At 35.7% G+C, this 15,904-nt stretch overlaps 1 protein-coding gene across 3 annotated transcripts in view; it reads right to left on the reverse strand.

Annotated features, from left to right (window-relative positions):
- Window positions 1-15,904, reverse strand: part of ACER3 (alkaline ceramidase 3) — a 188,125-nt gene that overhangs the window by 52,255 nt on the left and 119,966 nt on the right. For all 3 annotated transcript variants that reach the window (XM_033862213.2, XM_073808406.1, XM_033862217.2), the window contains one exon: window positions 12,540-12,575. In XM_033862213.2, the coding sequence (XP_033718104.1) occupies window positions 12,540-12,575 (36 nt within the window). The remainder of the gene's footprint in view (window positions 1-12,539; window positions 12,576-15,904) is intronic.

The raw sequence follows: 15,904 nt of genomic DNA on the forward strand, positions 1-15,904 counted from the left end.
CACTGCAACACTATTTACAATAGCCAGGACATGGAAACAACCTAAGTGTCCATCGACAGATGAATGGATAAAGAAGATGTGGCACACATATACAATGAAATATTACTCAGCCATAAAAAGAAACGAAATTGAGTTATTTGTAGTGAGATGGATGGACCTAGAGTCTGTCATACAGTGAAGTAAGTCAGAAAGAGGAAAACAAATACCGTATGCTAACACATATATATGGAATCTAAAAAAACCAATGGTTCTGATGAACCTGGGGCAGGACAGGAATAAAGATGCAGACGTAGAGAACGGACTTGAGGACATGGGGAGGGGGAAGGGTAAGCTGGGACAAAGTGAGAGAGTAGCATTGATATATATACACTACTAAATGTAAAATAGATAGCTAGTGGGGAGCAGCTGCATCACATGGGGAGATCAGCTCGGTGCTTTGTGACCACCTAGAGAGGTGGGATAGGGAGGGTGGGAGGGAGATGCAAGAGGGAGGGGCTATGGGGATATATGTATACATATAGCTGATTCACTTTGTTATACAGCAGAAACTAACACAACATTGTAAAGCAATTATACTCCAATAAAGATGTTAAAAAATGTGTGTGTGTGTGTGTGTGTGTGTATGTAATTTTTGGTGTACACGTTCAGGGATTTCTACTGGGCATATGCCTAGGAGCCAAGCTGCTGGATCATAGCGTATGCATAAACTCAAGTTTAGTAGTTTTTACAAACTCTTTTCCAAGGTGGTTATACCGATTAACACTCCCATGTGCAGTGTATGCGTGTTGCTTAATAGCCTTGCTAGTCAGCCCTCGGTACTATAAAGTCTTTTTTATTTTAGCCATTCTGTTGAGTATGTAGTGGTATTTCATTGTGTTTTCAATTTTCATTTCCATGATGACTAATATAGATTGAATACCACTTCGTATGTTTATCGGCCATTTGGATATAATCTTTTGTGAAAGGTCTCATCCATTTTTCTACTGGGTCTCCTACTTTTTTTATTGGTTTGTAGGTCTTTTCATATACTAGTCTTTGCTTGATTATACGTGTTGCGAATATCTTATTCCACTCTATAGTGTTATATGTTCACTCTCTTTATGGTGTCTTTTTATGACCGTAAATTCTTAATTTTAAGATTAAATTAGTGTTGTCTGTGTCTTGTAATAATGGTATAGCTATTTATTCATTTATATATTCTTTAATGTCTGTAAATGTGTTTTATAATTTCTTCCATATATAGGTCTTAGACATTTATGCTAGATTTACTCCTAGGTACTTCATAAATATTTTTAGATGATTAGCATAAGTAGTAATTTTTAAATGTCATTTTCTACCTGTTTGATGCTATTATATATAAATACAACCATTTTTTGCAAACTGCTTTTATATAATGTGACTTTACCTTTTAAAATCTCTTCTAATAATTTATTTGTAGAGTCTTTAGGTTTTCCCTATATACATTTGTATATCACTTGTGAATATTTACAGTTTTGTCTCACCCTTTTTAATTCAATAATTTTAATTTCTTTTTCTTGCTTAACTGAGTGGGCCTGGTCCTCCAGTACAATATGAATAGAACTGGTGATAACAAGTGCTGCTATCTCATGCTCAGTCTCAAAGAGAAAGCTTTCAATGGTTCATCACTAAGTGTTACATTGAGTGTAGGATGAAAAAAATTTTTTTAAAAATAATCTTTATCAGATTAAGAAGCCCTCTTTTATTTCTAGTTTGCTAAGAGTTTTTAAAAATCATGAATTAATATATTTTATCAAATACTTTTTCTGTATCTCTTGAGATAATCATATAATTTTTATCCTTTAATCTTTTAATATAATTTTCTAATACTGATTAATAGTCTAACCAACTTGATACTCCTGGGATATATCTAATTTAGTCATGATGCTTTATCCTATTTTTGTTTATATGGGCTGATTTGGTTTGGAAATATTTTGCCTAGGACTTCTGCCTGTTATTTTAACTCTTTCAAACTCTCCTTACTGGTATTAAAGTTTTGCTTGCCTCATACATGAGTTGGAGAGTATCTCTTCTTTTTGTTCGATTCACTATGAGAATCTGTGTAAGACTGGAATTATTTCTTCTTTTAATGTGTGGTAAACATTCTAGCAAAGTCATATTTGCACACAAATTTCTGACTACTTATTGAACCACTTTTCATTGTTATAGGACAATTCAGGTTTTGTATTCTCTGTAAGTTTCTACAGGTTATACTTTCTTTAGGAATTTGTCCATTTAAAAAAATAAAAATGAAAAATGTAAATTTATTAGCATAAAGTTGTTCATAATATTCAATTAACTTTTTAATGTCGCCAGGGCTTGATGTGATATCACTTTTTCATTTCTTCTTTTTTTAATATTTATTTATTTTTTGGCTGCGTCAGGTCTTAGTTGCGGCACGTGGGATCTTTCATTGTGACGCACGAGCTCGCTAGCTGTGGCATGTGAGATCTCACAGTGCGCGGGCTCATTAGTTGAGGTGCACAGGCTCCCTAGTTGTGGTGCGCGGGCTGCAGAGCACATGGGCTGATTAGTTGTGGCACGCGTGCTCTCTAGCTGTGATGCACGGCCTCAGTAGTTGTGGTGCGCAGGCTTAGTTGCCCCATGGCATGTGGGATCTTAGTTCCCCGACCAGGGATCAAACTGGCATCCCCATCACTGCAAGACGGGTTCTTAACCACTGGACCACCATGGAAGTCCCTTCATATCTGATATTGTTTGTGCTTGCCTTTTCCTCTCTTGATCAAATTCACCAAGGGTATGTTAATTTTACTTGTCTGTTTAAAGCAGCAACTTTTTGGCTTTGCTGATTCTCCCCATAGTATATTTGTTTTCTATTGTATTCCTTTTTGGTTTTATCTTTCACTTCTTGAAATATATGCTATATGTTTCCTTTTTTAGCCTTTTTTTCCTGGTACACACATTTTAAGGCTAGATATTTCCCTCCACATATGAATTTTGCTGAATCCAATAGCTACATTTTTTAATGTGGCTATTCTTTTATATACATATATATATATATTTATTTATTTTGGCTGCTCTGGGTCTTGGTTGCTGCACATGGGATCTTCGTTGAGGTGTGCGGCATCTTTAGTTGTGGCATGCGGACTTCTTAGTTGCGGCATGTGGACTCTTAGTTGCGGCATGCATGCGGGTTCTAGTTCCCTGACCAGGGATCAAACCCGGACCCCCTGCATTGGAAGCATGGAGTCTTACCCACTGGACCACCAGAAGGTCCCCCAAGTTTTAACATGTATTTATTTTCATTGATTCAATTCAAAATATTTTCCAATTTCTATGACTGGAAATTTCTATATTTCTTTGATCTATATTATTTAAAATTATATTACTTAAATTCTAACGTAATTGCATTACAGTCAGAAATTATATTCTGATTACAGTCCTTTGAAATTTGTTAAGACTTACAGTATGAGCAAGTATATGGTCAATTTTTGTAAATGTGGAAAAACAAAGTGTTTCTGCAATTGTTGGGTGTAGTATTTTACATTTGCCCTATAGCTCAAGTTTTTTAATCAAGCAGTTTAAATCTTCTATATCTTCTTGAGTTACTGAGAGTTGTATATTAAAATCCCCAAAGATTATAGATTTTTCTATTTTTTCTTCTAGTTCAGTCTTTTTTTCATTATATATGTTGAGGTATTATATATATTAAAGGTACATACAAGTTTTAAATTAATACAATTTTCTGAATTGAATATTTTTAATACTACAAAGTAATCCTTCTCTATCAATAGACATACTTTCCCCTTAAAGTTTATTTTGTATGATATTAAAATAACTATACCATATTTCTTTTGCTTAGTGTTTGCATGGTATATATATTTTTCCATACTTTCACTTTCAACCTTTCTATACCCTGATGTTTTATGTGGACACTCTTATAAGGCCCCGCTATGACTCCTGCCTACTATTTGTGGTCTCTCTATTAAATGGAATCCAAGAAATATGTATTGAGCATTGTACTAGACCCTGGGGACATCATGGTCTGAGTAAAGGGTTAACTAATATCCAGCCTGGGATGATGTAGGCCTGGCTGCGTATGACCTCAAGTCTTCCAGCCTTGAATACAACAGTTAAGATAAATGGGGAATGTTGTGTCTGCTTTTGGGGGCCTGCATTAGAACAGTATAAAAGATGCCTATTATAAAGAATGGTAGGGGAAAAAAAAAAGAAATAAAAAGGGGCTGTAGCTTCTGCATGTTACAGTGACTTCCACTACACTTAGCTCTCATCCCTGGCAGATGTACACAACTTATGTGGATGAGAGGGCAAAAGAAGCTGTGTATAAGGATAGCGCTGAATCTCCCGATGAGATGAAAACATTACACTTGCTGTATCCTCGACCTAGTATTCTACAATAAAGCTAAGTAAACACAGTATTAGATGAAAGCCTATTAGAGACTGATTGCCCACCTGAATCAATAATTGCAGCCATGCTGCTATAATCGTGAACAAGAAAGGCACGATCCCTGCCCTCACTGCAATTACAATCTAGTAAAGAGAGGTGTAAGTAACCAGGCAGTTAAAATGTAGTATTTTAACTCTGACAGGGACTGAACAGAGTATTTTCTAAGCACATAGGAAGGCCACCTAATCCAAACTTATGCAGATCAGAAAGACTTCCATGGACTAGGGATGTAATGTACAACATGAGAAATATAATTAACACTGCTATACGTTATATATAAAAGTTGGTAAGACAGTAAATCCTAAGAGTTCTTGTCACAAGGAAAAAACATTTTTTTTTTATTTCTTTAATGTTGTATCTATATGAGATGATGGATGTTCACTAAATTTACTGTGGTAATCGTTTCATGTTGTATGTAAGTCAAATCATTATGCTGTACACCTTAAACTTATACAGTGCTGTATGTCAATTATGTCTCAACAAAACTGGGAGGAAAAAAAGACTTTTTGGAGGATTTAATGTTTAATTTTATAACTGAAGTATTAATAGGACAAGCATTATTAATAATAACAAACATTAAGAGAAGGTGGAAGACAGTAATGGTCATAGCTTACATTCTGGGAACTAGAAAAAAGTAATGCTGTCTAGAATATATTGTTGGAGAGAAGAGTGGGAAAAATGAAGTCAGAAGGGTAAGCAGAGGTCAAGTCTGGCTTTTCAAGTCATGTTAAGGAGTTGGACTTTATCCTAAGAACAATGCAAAGTGAATGAAAGTTTCAGCAGTAGCTCAAAATGATCACTCATGTATTAGAAAGATGTCCCCGTTATGTTAGGTGGAGAATGAATTAGGAGGAGGCAAGACTGATGGAAAACAGACCACTGACAAAGTATTGCAGTGACCTAGGTGAGACATGGGGCCTGAACTAGGGTAGTGTTACTGGGAAAGGAGAAAAATGGAGAGATTAGGGAAATATTTAGGGCTTAGACTGATAATTAATTTGATATGTGAGTTAGTATAAGTTGGGAAAAATCAATGATAGCCTGGTTTATGACTTAGGCAGTTGGGTGCATAGTGAAATTGTTTGTTGTGTTAAAGAATAATATGAAAAGAAAGACAGGGGATAAAAATGTTGACTTCATTTCTGGATATGTTTCGAGTTTGAGGTGCCAGTTAGATATCCAAGTGGAGATCTCTAGCAGGAGTTGGATATCTGGGTCTAAACCTTAGAAGAAAAAACTGAGCTGAATTAACAGATTTATGACTCATCAGCATAGAGAAGTCAAAAGAAATGGATTTGTTCAGGGAGTATGTTAAACGTAACAAATGCTGGATAAGAATGTATGCACTGGAAGTGCAATGGGGATTTTTCAAATGAATTTTCTTCTCTTCACAAGCACCTCGACCCTATACATTCTGATTCTCCCCTAGGAATCTGAAGCAGACCCTGCTAGTGGCCTACTCAGTATCTATTCTTGCCTCTGTCTTTATAGAAGACTGATTTTATTAGGCTGGCAATATGTCCAGCTATAAAATCTTGATTTCCCAGGCTTTCTTGAAGCTAGAGGTGTCCACATAACCTTTTTTCTATGCATATTTTAAGATAAGTCATTTTTTAAATAAAAAGATAATAGAATGCATACTTTTACACTCCCTGCAATTTTCATCTAAAAATATTTTTACAAGGAATTTTCATATCTTTCCATATTTAATAATTTTTTCGATCTTCAAACTCCAAAGACTATAAAAATATTATTAGTGTTTTCTCCCTGCTAAAGCATCACAGAAATATGCTGTGTGTAAACTGAGACCTGGTATTTATCCTTAAGGAGCCTATAGCCTAGGAAAAAAGCATGTTGTGCTTTTGTTTATCAGTAAAAAGAAAAGTATCTTGAGCAAAGTAGAAAAACAATTTTTTGTTCTGTGACTTGGCATTAAGATGCCTGTGTGGAAAGATCTGAAGATAGATGAAACAGAGAGGTAAAGAGGGCAAATTAAGTGGGATGGGACTGTAGTGTGGGACCTTGGAAACTGTAGATATACAATAATTATTTTGATAATGAGGGAGACTGACTTACAATATTTCTTCAGAGCGAACATTCTCCACTAAGGAATAGACTCATTCCTTATGGTCTATTCCTTGGATTAAGCCAAAACATGGAGAGGAGTTCCAAATAACTGACCAGTTTATTTTCTAGCAAGTATTGGGTTAGCCAAAATGTTCGTTCGGGTTTGTTCGTAAGATTTCACAGACAAACCCGAACAAACTTTTTGGCCAATCCAATACTTATTGAACACCGACTGAATGACAGCCATTGGATGAGACATTCATTCATCATTCAAAGATGAAAAGACACCCTATTCCTGACCTCAAAGAGCTCAGTCTAATAAAGGAGAGACACATGTAATCACATATCTAGTACGTGGATCTGGTTTCTAAATTCCATTCTCCACTCAAAGAAACCAAGCCTCCATGGAGATCAGGCCTGGATCAGGGAAAGAACAAGATGAGCCAAGAACATCTTCTTGTGCCAAAAAGTAAGAGATATTCAAAGAACGATGGGAACAGGTCAAAAGGACACAGACACCGGCCTGAAAGTGCTCCACTTGCCAAATCTGAGACAATTTTTACACCAAAATAAACCATGATAGTAACATCATAACTCATTGAATAAAATAGGAATACAAGAGAGAGTCCATAGAAATAAAAAATAAATTCAAAGTTTAATAATTAAGAGTATTTTCGTAAGTCTCAGAGTACTTTACTACAAAGTTCTTATTAATTATGAAGGGACAGAGAATAACTTTACAATGGAGAAGTCTAATAGACACTATCATAAGTCATCATGCTTCAACAGGTTGACAGTATACTTTCAAGTGGTTCAGGTGGAAAAGTTCTTTTTATCGTTCTTGCAGCTTTTCTGTAAGTTTGATATTGTTTAAAAATAAAAGATATTTAAAAGATGAAGAAAGAATTCCATACTAACCCGCTAGAATAATTATTAGCTTCACATTGAATGCGCAGAGGGAGCTCAAGTCTTTCACTCTAGGAGAAAGGCACTCAGCTCACCTGTGGTCACGAACAGTTTATTAGGGTGGGAGATCAGGTAGGGATTTGTGGATAAAGCCCCAGTGAGTGGGAACCTATGGTGGTAATAGGTAATGGGATTTCGGCATTTGCAGTTTGTAATGGACTCATTCAATTGCCCAAACATAGTAAAGAGAACCTCTAACAGAAAAAGCCAAGGGCTGCAGTTGGGGGATTCTAGATTTTTCTACCACCTCATTACTGCCTCAGTACATGACTTGGAATAAGTCACTTCATTTATCTTAGCCTTGGACTCCCATTTGTAAAATGAAGGGACTGAACTAGGTGACTATGGTTTCATATTTCTATAATCATAGTCAAAATAGGGATGTAAGAGGCATTTTATTTTGGGAGTTAATATATAAATTTATTCTCATATGATAAGGCTAAAAGGTTGGTGCTTCCTACATACGTAGAGGATAGTTTAAATAGTAATAAGCTAAATGTAGATATTACTTTTTAACTATAAAACAATTTCATAAGTCTCATAAGGCAATGTGGTCTATTGGTAAAAACATAGTTTTTGTAGGTATATTCAGAATTGGTTTAAAATCTTAATTCTGCCCAAACTATACAGCCTTCTAATCCATCCTACATACAACTGCCAGAATTATCTGAAACAGGTATTATAATCTTATGCCTCTGTCAATGGCAAAATCATAAGTTTCAAACTCTAGCATGACAGCCAGTGATTCACAGTTTGGTTCCAGCCTTCCTTCTCTTCTCATGTTCCGCAGGATCTCGTATTTAGCACAGGATTGCCCAAACAGTCCCCCAGAATACCACCGTGCTGAGAGATATTAAGAAATATTCAATAAAAAAGGGTTCCATGGTCAAATAAATCCTGCTCAAATGTCATTTCCTATGTGAAGCCTTCCTGAAATCCTTCTATAAAAATTACTTAATCTCTTTTTATTCCCAAAGTACTTCACTTATATTTGACTTCGGGCAGTTTTTTGAATTGATAACTGAATTGAAGTTTACTTAAAGTAAACCACAGCTATACCTAAGTTTTACATATTCAGTCTTCACATTTTTCCAAGTTCATTATTGCACAAAAATCTAAATAGTATTTTTCATTCTTTTGAAAAACATCTCACAATAAATTAGATTCCAAAGTAATCTGCTATAACGACATATCATATCATAAAAGCAATATGGGCTTTGGGGGAAAAAAAAAGATCTGGTTTCCATTTCCAGTTCTGCCACTAACTAGTTGAGAAACACTGGGCAAATTACTTAACCCCTTCTGACTCTCAGTTACCTTACCTATAAAATGAAGATAATTCCTAAACAGGTTTGTTGATAGTTTGGTAAGATAATGAGTGAGTCAATCTATATAAACTATATGAAAGAATATATAATATTTAGCACATAGTAGATACTAAAAAGCGTCATCTTCTTTTCCAAGTGTGCTTATACAGTAGTTTCCTTCTACCCTAATTTGTAATAAAATGGCACAAATGAAACATAATAGAATTTTAAAAAATCTACTCAAGTTCCTGTTTTTCAAATTGTTTACATAGTGTTCTTTCTTGCAAACCTTGAAGGTCAAATTAGAAGGGGTAGTAATAAAATACTGTTATGTCATGTCTAGAAAGAATCTTTCAGAGACATCTACTTTGGCAAGAAGATTTTAAGCAACAGTACTCTTTGAGACATTAGATGAGATCTCATCTGAGATATTCAACTACTGATTTGTCAATTAGCTACTTTAAGAGGGTTCAATAACTTCTTAAATGTTCTTTTAGTCTATTCTCATGTATGCTTTTCTTTTTGTTTTCTTGAGATATGCTGGTGTTTCTATTGAATGTGACAGCTATGTGATCTGAGTATTATCTTTTGCAAGGCCATCAAAATGAATAAATGGCATTTGGCTCTCTTTGGGAGATATTTGGATCACCTTGGATTTAATACAGTAAAGTAGAACTGTTATCAGTATATTCTCCCTCAGGGAAGCTAATCTGGTTAGTAAGACAATCATCCTTGTTGTGACAGATACTTTTAATTGTACTATCGCTACTTATCTCTCTAGCTCAACTCAAATATCTCCTTTTAGAAGCTTTCCATGATCATCATAGGCAGAAATTTATGCACATCTTACTAAGTACTTTTAGTATCACACGGTGTTAGTATGTTTATTGCCTTGTGCTTTGCATTACCTTAATTATTTTTATATAATCCTTGTGAAATAGTACCTTTCCTTGTTTTGAACATTTTACAGATGAAGATACTGAAGAATAGGTACAGCAAGAAATTCGTTGGTGGATAACAAAATGGCAAGAAATAGAGATTCTGAACTTCAAGAAATCAAAGTGGTAAGAAATCAAGATTCCAGTCTTAATCAGAGCTCCTTTAGATTAGACCACACTGCTTTTCCTTCCTTTTCCATTATTTTTAAGATCTTGAAAAATACTGTAAATCTTGTCACAAATTTCAAAACAATTTTCTACTTACAAATTCTAAAACAATTTTTCTAAGTTTCTACACATAAAAATATCAAGTTACCTGAAAGAACTGAAAGTAATACTCCAAACTTTGACAATTAGAAGATTCTCAGAAAAAGAAGTTCTCTTTTCTTAAGAATGATACCCAGAAAATAATTAGGGAAAGATTTTTTTTTAAGCCTTAAGTATAAATATCAATAGAAAGTATCAATTCTAATTACTTTACAGACCAGCATAGGATTAGATTAGACATTTGAAGCAAAGGTCTCTTTAAATAAAACTTTACAAAGCAGCGAGGAATACTATTGTATCAAACTAGTGGGCTATTTTCCTTAACTTGTTCTTCAGTACTAGAGTAAGTAATAGTTCAGCTACATGCACTAGGTGTATTTTGTAATCCTATTTTGAGTCATCTAAACAGACAGACTGTGCCCTTGCCTACATTAGTACTACTTTTACATGTTTATTACAAAACGTATATACTACAAATACGTCTTTACAAGTCAATCTTCCTGACCAGATAGTGAGTTCTTTGAGACCAGCAGCCATGTCTTATGTGCTTTAGTATATTAATATTAGTTAACATTTACTGAGTGTTTTACTATGTGCTAAGGTTTAAATGCATTATTTCATTTAATACTCAGACAACTACAGGAGATTATTATACCGACTTTAGAGATGCGGTCTATGAGCTCTAAAAGAGCAAGAGACCTCATTATTTCACTCACTTGTACATCTCCTGTGCCTAGTACAGCACTGGGCATACTGAAGGCACTTAAAAAGTGTTTGCTGAATAACGAGGAAACCAAAGCTCAAAGAAGTTAAGTAACTTATCCAGAGTATACTGTGAATAAGCAGAGAGACTAGTTTGAATCCAGGTCTGCCTCACTTTGGATTTTAAAGTCTGTGCTCTACTGCCTCTTTATTTCCAAATTCCAGCTCAGAATTTGGTAATGAGAAAGTACACAGTAAACACCTGATGAATGAATGTCTTACCTTCAGATTGCTTATCTACTTCACCCTAGCATTCCTTTACTTCTTCACTTCCCTATCCTGATTTTTAATCTCTAAGCCTAGGATATAAGCCATAGCTATAAGTTTTCATCCTGCCTACCTTCCTATCATACACAGATATCTAAGTATCTTCCCTATACACAGAGAAGAAAATATTTATTACTGGAAAAACACATGGAAATTGCAGCATGAAAAGTTATATGAATAGTTTGTTCCTTTTATTACATAAACACAGTGTCAAATAAGTCAAAAACACAAAACAGAAAACTGAATTGTAATAAACTTAGAAAACTTAACTCAAAATTTCCAAATTTTGTTCTTTTGTGGTTATAATTTTTCTTTCTTATAAAGGCAAATAAGAAGTTTATAAAAACTGAAGTATTCTTCACGTAAATAAACTTCATTTTTTACAGTGTCAATAAATATTTCTAATAAAGGGGTAAATATATAATGATATCACTTCAAGCTATAATAAACAGGAAAGTGAGGATGCCCCACCCCCCCATAATATCTACGTTAGTACATCTACTTTCAGCTGGCCTGTGGAAAAAGCAAGGCACAATAACGTGGATTTGGAATTTATTTCTTCAAGAAACAGATTTCAGGTGATATTGTCTAGTTTAAGTTTAAAAGATTATAGGAACATTTACCTTTTTATATAAGCACAAAATATTCTAAAAGTACAAGGCCTCTAATCCTCCTGAAATGTGTGCCTGTTTGCATGCTTATTTAGTTATTTATCCTTTATCTATCTACCTATCATATCTATCATATCTATCTATCTATCTATCTATCTATCTACCCGCTTTGTTAAAAGAAGGATGACAGGGGTCAAACAAATCTAGTTACAGCCCTGGCTCTGTCCCTTAATAACTGTGTAACTCTGGGACAAATTACCTAGTATCTCTGAGCTCATTTCCCTTAAAATATAGACAGTAATTCATATTTTGTAGGACTGCTGGGGAGATTAGGGTCTATGTAGTAATAAGCATAGTGACCAGGCACATCACAGCACTCAACAAATAATAGCTCTCTTTATTCAGGGTCTGATACTTCATTTTACTCTGGTTTCATTCTAGGATGCACTTAAGTTATTATTTCTCATACCAAAGTTTCCTATGTTTGTTTCCCTCAATATAAATAACTGTCCACCTCAAAAAACTACTTAAAATATGTTAGACTGAACATTCCTTGAGTATTTTCCCCTTATCTTTTCTAGAAAATAATGTCATAAAAAAGACTGTTTACATGTGCATGTGTATAATGCTTCCTGGCTTTTTTTCTGCTTATAAGAGCAATGTTGCACCTGCATGACTATCTACCAATAGCCAGTGCGGCCTGGGCACTGACTATTCTTGGTATATTCCTATTTTGCTTACATGTGCTTCTGTAGGAACTTGTTTGTAATCTCTGTTTTAAACACTGTTCTTTCCTAAAACATCTACCATTTCATTTACAGAAGTTGTATATGCATATAATTTACTAAAAAAGGAAAACACAAGGCAGTGTTAAATAATAAAATGTGTAATAATTTTTTAAAATTACCTGATGGAATACAGGCTCCTTTACCTTAAGGTAAACCTGAAAAATATTAAAAGAAAGACATGTAAATGAAGTGCATTACAAAGGGGAAAGAAAACCTATTCCTGCTACTCTGCAAATCTCAAACGTCTCCTGCTTCCCTAGTCTTGCTTCTTAGATCTGACTCCAGCCATATAAAACCAATCAGATTAGGTGGCATGCCACAAAAGGGCTGTTACCTACAGGTGGGTGTGCCCCAGTGCTCATTACATCATGGCAAACTAAATGTTTCAAAGCTGTTGTGGATTACTCTGGCCTCTTGGCCTCTGCATCAGCATCAAGGAGAGGCAGAGATGCGTGGATAACTCATGAGGGCTGAAGAAGTTATGCTGACAATCCCTGCAGCAGATCTATTCTACAGCAGCAAGAATGCTGGACTTAGAGACAGGAGCTAAATTTTAAACTGCCACTTACTTGCTACATGCCTGAGCAAGTCACTTAACCGAAAGACTCATTTTTCCTTATCTGGATAATGGGAATAGTAGTGGTGAGTAATAATAAGCCAAAATATGTGCAAGTGTTTAGCGCATAATATGTGCTAATAGGTGAAAACATTTAAAACAAATTTCTTGTCCTTTCTTCTGCTTCTGAAAACCTCTAATTCATTCACCTAAATACACGAAAGTTACAAACCCTAGTTTTAGGCTCCAGTGTCATGTGGGTGATTAAGTTCAATGCCTCTTTACTGCATGCATTTATTGCCCTATAAGAGTACACCTTTAGGGACTTCCCTGGCGGCGCAGTGGTTGGGAGTCCGCCTGCCAGTGCAGGAGACATGGGTTCGAGCTGGGGTCTGGGAGGATCCCCCATGCCGCGGAGCAGCTGGGCCAGAGTGCCACAGCTGCTGAGCCTGTTCTACAGTCCGTGAGCCACAGCTGCTGGGACCCCTGCGCCTGGAGCCTGTGCTCCACAGCGGGAGGGGCACTGCAGTGAGGGGTCCGCGCGCAGCAGCGAAGACCCAATGCAGCCCAAAATGTATTAATTAAAAAAATGAAAACCAGTACACCTTTAAAATGACATGGTAGAGAGGAGTCAAAATTTAAATCATAACCCTGAAACGACTCCCATCACATGCAAGACAAAGTCCAAATTTCAAAGTCTTCCATAATCTTGCTCCGGCCTTTCTGCTTAGTCGTATTCCTCTCCTCTTGTCTCTTTCTCATCTTAGGCTCCAACAAATATGCTAGTTTCATGCTTCTGTATCTTTAAACATGCTGTGCTTTACTTTGTTCAGAAATTACCCCCTGCTGGTAAACACTCATCTTTCCAGATTCAGCTCAAACTATACCTCTTTCTTGAAATCTTTTCTGACTCCTTCTCTGCTAAGCAGAATCCATCACTCATCCTCTTTACCTGACTGTCCATATATAAACTTTACGGCATTTGTTAGTTTGTATCTCTCCCCTACAAGGCAATAATCTTCTTGACAGAAAGGACGATTCTTATGTATCTCTACAGCCTCATTTAATGTAGTGCTGATCTCATAAATTTTATGTAATTTTATCATTTGTCTATAGAACTTCTTATTCCTGGAGGAAGTTCCCTCACCACAGCAAGAGATTATTTCCTTGAAGCACCGATAGAGCTTTAATAGTAAGATGTGTAGGGGCTACCCTAGTGGCGCAGTGGTTAAGAATCCACCTGCCAATGCAGTGGACACGGGTTCGAGCCCTGGTCTGGGAAGATCCCACATGCCACGGAGCAACTAAGCCCGTGAGTCACAACTACTGAGCCTGTGCTCTAGAGCCCGCGAGCCACAACTACTGAAGCCCTCGTGCCTAGAGCCCGAGCTCTGCAACAAGAGAAGCCACGACAACGAGAAGCCTGCGCACTGCAACGAAGAGTAGCCCCAACTAACCACAAATAGACAAAGCCCGTGCATAGCAACGAAGACCCAATACAGCCAAAAATTAAAAAAAACAAATTAAGTAAGATGTGTAGGAACATTTATATAACTCTAAATTCAGTAAGGCAGAATGCTTTTAATCTCTGAAATTTGTTATTTCAAAATACGAATTTTCCTTTACATAATTTCAGATTCTCATTACTAATAAAAGAAATACAGAAGGGCATGCCTCTTAAAAGCATTTTTTAAGGCAAAAGAATTATGGAGTCCTTACTATGTGCCAGGTATTAATTCTTACAACTAATGTGAAATGTATGCTATTATTAATTTTACAGATGAGGAAAACTAAAGCAGAGAGTTACCTCTCTCTTTAGTAAGTTACCCAAAGTCCCACAGTTATTAAGTAACAGTGATGGTCAAAACTCAGATATGACTGACTCCCAAGCCTAAGTTTTCAGCCACATCAGCTCTTAACTTACAAAGGTAAGTTGTCTTGACTCTACCACCAATTCTCCATATACATTTGGTTGGTCAGGAAAGTCACTAAAACTCTCTGGACATTAGTCTCTTCTTTTATATAGTAACAAGACTTCCTTTCACCTCTGAAATTCTAGGACTCTTTCCTGATTAACAAGTATGTATGCAAAGGACTACGCAGGGCAATGCAGAAACATAAGGAAATACAATATCTTTGCTCTTTCAATCTTTTTCACCTTCTCAACTCACTGAAATCTAGCTTCTGCCTTCATCAATCTGCTGTGGACAGTACCCTCATTAAGGTTACTTGGTCTTTTTTATGGGTCAAACCTCAATTTCATTTTATTCAGCCTCTCAGAGGCAACTGGTACCCTTTCTAGAAACCTCTTTGTACTCTGTGACATCAAGCTCTCCTGGTTTTCCTACACCTCTGATTACCTCCTTTGTTGGCTCTATCTCTTTCACTTGACCCTCAAGTGGTCAATGTTCCAAGGTACAGCATGGTGACTATAGTTAATAATACTGGACTGAATACTGGAAATTTACTGAAAGAGTAGATTTCAGGTGCTTTCATCACACAGACAGGAAACAGTAACTATGTCATATGTTAATTAGCTTGACTGTAGTAATATTTTCACTATGTATATGTATATTAAATCATCATGTGGTACACCTTAAATGTATAAATTTAAATTTTTATTTAAAATGTTGATTCTTATTGAATTCCTTAGACATTATAAAATGAGACATTCTCATTTTATCTTTTTAAATTTTATTTTTTTATAAGTAGGTCCCTGTTGGTTACCCACCTTAAATACAGCAGTGTGTACATGTCAATCCCAAACTCCCAATCTATCCCTCCCCCTTAAAAAGAATTTGCATATTGACAGGTTTTAAATGTCAAACAGAAAAATCAATTGTAACTTTTAGGGTATAATATCATAAATGCATATTCTTTTGTTTTCACTGAGAAAAAAAAGCCCAGTGTAACAAAGGGTTTGTATCT

Source organism: Tursiops truncatus, chromosome 8 (assembly GCF_011762595.2).
Source record: "Tursiops truncatus isolate mTurTru1 chromosome 8, mTurTru1.mat.Y, whole genome shotgun sequence".
Classification (NCBI taxonomy): Eukaryota; Metazoa; Chordata; class Mammalia; order Artiodactyla; family Delphinidae; genus Tursiops; species Tursiops truncatus.